General features: G+C 35.3%; 1 protein-coding gene across 1 annotated transcript in view; it reads right to left on the bottom strand.

The window, feature by feature from the left end:
- Positions 1-6,447, bottom strand: part of LOC106883855 (scavenger receptor cysteine-rich type 1 protein M130) — a 105,302-nt gene that overhangs the window by 26,989 nt on the left and 71,866 nt on the right. The window contains exons 18-20 of the mRNA XM_014934994.2: positions 5,945-6,065; positions 4,086-4,240; positions 1,841-1,976 (exon numbers count right to left, since the gene is read on the bottom strand). Coding sequence (XP_014790480.2) covers positions 1,841-1,976; positions 4,086-4,240; positions 5,945-6,065 — 412 coding nt within the window. The remainder of the gene's footprint in view (positions 1-1,840; positions 1,977-4,085; positions 4,241-5,944; positions 6,066-6,447) is intronic.

Genomic DNA, 6,447 nt, shown 5'->3' with positions numbered 1-6,447 from the left:
ATATGTCATAGGCCTCATTAAAACAAATTTCAAAACGATAAATTTTGTTTCGTTCAAATCAAAGTATTTTTAATAATTCTTCCCGCTTATACAAATGCGCAACGCACTCTATCTTTCCCTATCATTTAAGTTTACTAAATCTGAATTTCGTTCTTATTTTATAATCGTGAACTGTATCAGTTTCTTTCCGTCTAACTGTTTGTCTCTGTATATATGCATATAAGGAGCATTTCAGAAGTACTGATATTTCTTTTGCTGAGGTAGTTATAACTGCCCTAGATTATTGTAATTTTAATATATCATTAATATACTCTTAATAAGCTGGCCTACCAATTTTTGTTATTTCAGATTGAAGGACACAACTGTAACAGCACTTTGAACAAACCCTACTAAACACTGTTTGTCACAGCTAACTAGTTTGCAGAATGCAGCTGGGACATGGAAAGATTTTGTTATCTTACTATGCAATAAACTTTTGAGCGAATCAGGGCAAAATACTACAGAAACTTATGAAATGTGCCAGAATGCTTATGGATTAATTTGTATGAAACGAGCAACTATTGTTTTGCTGGTACGAGAGGTCTGACAAGGCAAGTCCATCGGAACGCTTATGATGATCTTCTTTTCTCGACAGCAAGGACATCATCTACCTTCACTGGGTTTTTTCTCACCAGATAATCAACAAAGAGTACTTTGTGGATGTTTTGAGGAAGGTTAAAAAGAGATTTCGTCTCAAAAGATCAGAACACCTGCACCAGAACAATGTACCAGCTAAAATGTCTATCCTGGTGACCAACTAATTGACAGTGGTGGGCATCAAAATTGTCCTTCACCCTCCATACACTGCAAACCTTGTTCCCTGTGACTTTTGATTGTTCTCTAAGTTGAAGAAGATGAAGGAGGCTGTGAAAAGTGTCTTGAACACTTTCATTTTGAAAGATTTTCATGGGAACTTTACGAAATGAGTGGAGCACTACAACAGATGCATTGAAGTTAAGTGCTGCTAATTTGAAATTAATTAAAAGTGTCTAAGAACTTGAATGCACCTTATATATATATATATAATTTATATATATATATATAATTTTTTTTCTCCGTGTTTTTCTCCTTGTCTCCGTATTCTTTCTGTTGAAGAGCGTAGCTCGAAACGTCAAAGACTTTCCGTATTCCCGAGCGTCATACTAATATATCCTTTTGTTATTTACACCACCTGTCCTCGTCTGTTGTTATTATTTGTATATTCTCCCATATATATATATATATATATATATATATATATATATATATATATATCATATCATATCATATCATATCATTTATTGCACTCAAGCAAGAATTCCAACCATAGATCTTGGTCTTTGTTCCATTTTGTCACAACTCATGAGAATGGGTGATAATCTCATCTTAGATTTAGATGCACCAAATTCTAATTCCTCTACTGGAAGTATACGCAAGCCATGTTATGCCCTTGCTTAGCGAATGGTATGTAACATCTGCAAACGAAATATGCTAGTGTCTCGTGAGATAAGTTATTCTTAATTCAATATTTCTTGCAAAGTGGCCCTTCGTCGGAGTAGAATGAAAAAGTGAGTTGGTATTTTAAAAATAAGCTCCAGATTGAATACCGATTTTATGCACCATTTCATTGTGTTATTTAAAACTAAAGATGAATTAGAAATTCATATGACTTTATATGGGAGAAGTTACAATGATGGTAATAATAAATTTGAAAAACGTAGCAATGTTAGGATTAATATATAATGTGGCTTAGAGAATTGAAAAAAATAAAATAAATAAAACGAAGCAACCAAATAAAAACAATTCAAATAACAAAACTTACAAATATCCCATTGATCGGCAAGCGACAATAGCATCGTTCCGTGTCCAAGATTTACCACAAATTCCACCCCATTTATTATCATGGAAGATTTCAACAACGCCATGATGTTTACCAGCATTGCGAAAGCGAACATGGTCTAAAGCAGAAAAGAAAGTTACGCAAGGGAATTGTTTTTACTTGAAGTTTGAAACCCAAAATATATAATATATATTATCAAAATATAAGAATACATTATAAAAAAAATTAACATATACGCGCAGGCATTGCCGTGGAGTTAAGAAGCTCATTTTGCAGGCACGTGGTTTCAGGTTCAATTACACTGAGTGGCAGCTTCAACATGCGTCTTCTACTAATACCTTGTGAGTGACTTTCGTAAACACATTGTATTTGTTTCACATTAGTGTTTCGTATTAGATAACTCGCACTCAGTCGGTTACGACCAGGGTTCTAGTTAATCCGATCAATGGAACAACCTGCACGTGAAATTCACGTGCAAGTGGCTGATCACTACACAGACACGTGTACCCTTTATGTAGTTCTCAGGGAGAGTCAGCGGGATAAAGAATGTGACATGGTTGGCCCTTTCGAAAGCAAATACTACTCATTTTTGACAGCTGAGTTGACTGGAGCAACAGGAAATAAAGTGTCTTGCTCTAGTACACAATGCGTCACTGGTAATTGAACTCACGACTTTACGTTCGTGAGCCGAATACACTAACCACTAAGCTATGCGCCTTCATCTGTGTTAGGTAAATTCTCAGCCATCAGAAAACCTTCACTAATCATTTTTTGACGTTAGTGTTTCACGTTTGATAAAATCTTACCTACGAGGTAACTTTTGCCGGTATCAATGTTCCACGTTAGCGTATCACGTCAACATTTTACGCTGGTATTTAACGTGTTTCACGTTCGAAAAACATTTCACCTTCTAGGAAACTTACATCAGGTATTGCTTTGCGTTAGTGTTTCACGTTTGGTTTTCACGCTAGTGCTTCACGTTAGATAAAATATCTCCTATTAGATTTTTTTCAGTTATTAGATTCATATTATACCCTAAATTCAAAACGTATGGATTCATATTATACCCTAAATTCAAAACTTAATGTATAGACTTAAAGTCTATACATTTGAATTGCAGCCAAGCACCAAAATAGATTCAATCGACTCTGCTATTTCCTACCATTTTTGGTTCTGTGCCGAATTCAAAAATTTAAAATGTTTAATTTGAAAATTCGCGAAATGCCTAAAAGTTTAGAAATGCCTCACCCTTAATAGAGCCGAATGAATTACGAGTAGTTTTGGTATTTAACCAATACTTGTTTACCCAACTCTACACGCTAAAATAAAATGTCAAAACAGAAGGATAAATCTAAGTACTTTAGATATTCTGTATTTTCCTATATTCGACGATTCTAGTTTTATTATTACAATGCTTTTTTAATGCAGCGAACTGGCAGAATAATTACCATGCTGGACAAAATGCTTCCAGTTTTACGATTTGAGTTCAAATGTTGCCGAGACCGACTTTCTCTTTCATCCATTTCAGGGTTGATAAACTAAGTACCAGTTGAGCACTGAGATCGACATAACCGAATATCTCTCTCTCCTAACTTTCAGGCATTGTGTCTATAGTAGAAACATCTTAATGTTTTTTTTTTTCTATAGGACAAGTTCAGTAATCTGGAAGGTAGAGACAGGCGATTATATCGACTCTATTTGATGTTATTCAACTCGGTGAGATGAGCGGTAAATTCAGTGGAATTTCAAATCAGAATGTAAAGAAGCGTGAATAAATACCGGAATACCATTTAACCCACTGCTGTAACGATTCTAACAATACAATCTGGCCACAAGGCAGCTCCTTTTTAGGAGCGTGACTATTTGATAGCAGCACCCCTGGTGTTTCATTGAGACTCATTTTATGGCGCTTGAAAAAAAAAAGAAATATTAAACTGATCCCGGCAGAATTCGAACAGGGAACTTTGCAAAGGCGAAACTTCTTACTGTAAAGCTTTCAATCCACAACCAATTTTGTCCACCTCTCTGCTTATTCCATCACCAGTTCTTGAGGTTAAATGGTCTCGAAAGAATGAAAAACGGAATTAACCCCAGTGGACTTTGAAAGTAGGATTTTCAGAGATAAAAATTACATAGTATAAAACCTTCGAACCACAATGAATTTTGCCTGTGTCCCTACTTATTCTGCCGCCATTCACAATCCCCTTTAAAAGTTATTAGGAAATACCTTCGGAACATGTGACCTCGAATTCATTATTGGTGGATATGACATTGGTCCATTGTATATTACACTCCGTTAAAACAGATTCGTTTCCATGGCACTTCATTGAATTTATTGCTAATCGCTTCCCAGAACTGCCATAAGAAGAATAGTAGGAACACCTGTGGGATAAACATGTGTAAAATGCATTAATATCAGAAATTGTTGATTACTAAAGAAGAAAAACGAAATATTTGAGCTCTTAATATGCAAACATCTTGGCTTAAGGGATGTCAGACGACATTCTACCTCTATTATCATTATGAATCCTTGGACATTACTGTTTCGATTCCTAGGGCGGTTATCTGATTTTCTTGATGTCACCAAGGTCACAGCTTTCCTCCTGAATAACAGACCACTCCGTTGCAAAGTCACTCATTTTGAGTTCAGTCGACTGAAGCAACGTTAAATAAAGTATTTTTCTAAAAGAACACAACTCACCGTCCGGTTCGGGACTTGAAACCGCAATCTTGTGATTGTGTGTGCAACAATCTAATACCTAGGTCGTTCGCATTCACTATTCTACCTTTAACAGTTCATTGGTTCCTATATAAGACACTAAAATCCATATTCATCTCACATCCATCTAAATGTAAACATGAAGATACTAGTTTAAAACAGTCCATTCAAAATTAACTAGAGTTTGCATTGCAGATTCAGGAAGTTTTGGTGAGATGCCAAAAAAGATAGAATTCTCTGTGATGTTTGGTATATATCATCTTTTGTAACTTAAGAGACCCGATAATATACCGCTGTGTATTCATGGCACTTTTTGATAACTTAATTAGAGGAGGAAAAGAAACACTCATGGTCTTTTTTCAATGGCTCGGAAACATAGGGGAAGAAACCTCAGTCTTAACTACGTGAAAGATGGGGGATTAAATACTCTTTCTTACAAAGGTTATCCTTGTGACCCATAAAACTAAATAATTATACATTTAGAAAAGTATATAAAAATGACAAACCAAATGCTGGCAATTTCAGGTCGTCTAAAGACAATAAAATATTTGTAGATTGGTTTGATGCTTCGGTGAACTTGTGTGCAGTGCACGACCCTACTGCTTATTGATTGTAAAGTACTAAGTGGTATCTTTAATGAAAGCTTTTGGTACAATCAGCGTTGCTATTGTGCCGAAAAGTATAAGTCATTGTTTAGAATGCTACGAGGTTGATTTCGAATTCTTAATGCATTTGTCAATGTTCTGGGCAAATATATCTTCTATCCTTTACAAGTTTCAATCATTAAACTGCGACCATGCCGATGCACCACTTTCAAGGATTTAGTCGAAGAAATCGACTAGCGTATATATCTTTAAGTCGTGTACTAATTCTATCGGTCTTTTTGCTCAACCGCTCGGTTACGGAGACGTATGCAAATCGAAACCGGTTGTCAAGAAGTAGTGGTGAACAAACAAAAGTACACAAATACACAAACGCACACACACACACACACACACACACACACACACACGCACAAGCACACACATACACACACACGCACACACACACATACACACACATGTAAAGCGAGCATTTTAACCACGTAGCAATACTTATTAATGTTACCAGTCACACAGGAGAAGTTAATACATCAAATCATCTATTATGGTTACATATAATTATGGAGGTTCGGAAGTGGAGAGAGAAATATTGATATTTCATATTGAATCTATTTATTTTATCAAGAAATTATTCTATATAAGAAATAAATAATTTTTTTGAGCGTTGTTTGTTTCAAATTGTCTTTAGATAGCAGCAACTTGAGAAAAGATCTTACTTCTCTTGAATTGTAATACCTTAATTACAGAAGATGAGCTATTACTTACGCCTTTCCTAACATTCTACAGATGACCGAGCACTCTGCTCTAGTGGCACTTCCTTTGATACGTCCCCAATTTCCATCGTGTTGGACTTCAACCCTAGCATCAGAAGTAAGTCTAACTTTTACTGAGACAAAGAAGAAATAAAATGAAATTAATATTTGCAATTAGATCAATGAAATTAAATATATATATCGTATAAAATATTGTTTTACAATAAATGGACAGTAAAATATCTGAATTATTTCGTCTAAAATTTAGTAAATTTATTTAAACTATGGAAATTTGACGATGATGTTTCATTGTGAAATATTAGTGAAACGATACGCATTAAACTTTCAACAATATATGGGTGTGTAGACAGAAGATTGATTCCCAACCAGATGATTCCGGGTTCAGTCCCCACTGCGTGGAAACTTGGGCAGGTGTCTTCTACCATAGCCTCGAGCCAACCAAAGTCTTATGATTGGATTTGGTAGACGGACACTGAAAGAAGCTCGTCGTATATA

This window comes from Octopus bimaculoides, chromosome 5, assembly GCF_001194135.2.
Source record: "Octopus bimaculoides isolate UCB-OBI-ISO-001 chromosome 5, ASM119413v2, whole genome shotgun sequence".
Classification (NCBI taxonomy): Eukaryota; Metazoa; Mollusca; class Cephalopoda; order Octopoda; family Octopodidae; genus Octopus; species Octopus bimaculoides.
Note: the sequence above shows the minus strand (reverse complement) of the source record. Positions and strands in the feature narration are given on the sequence as shown.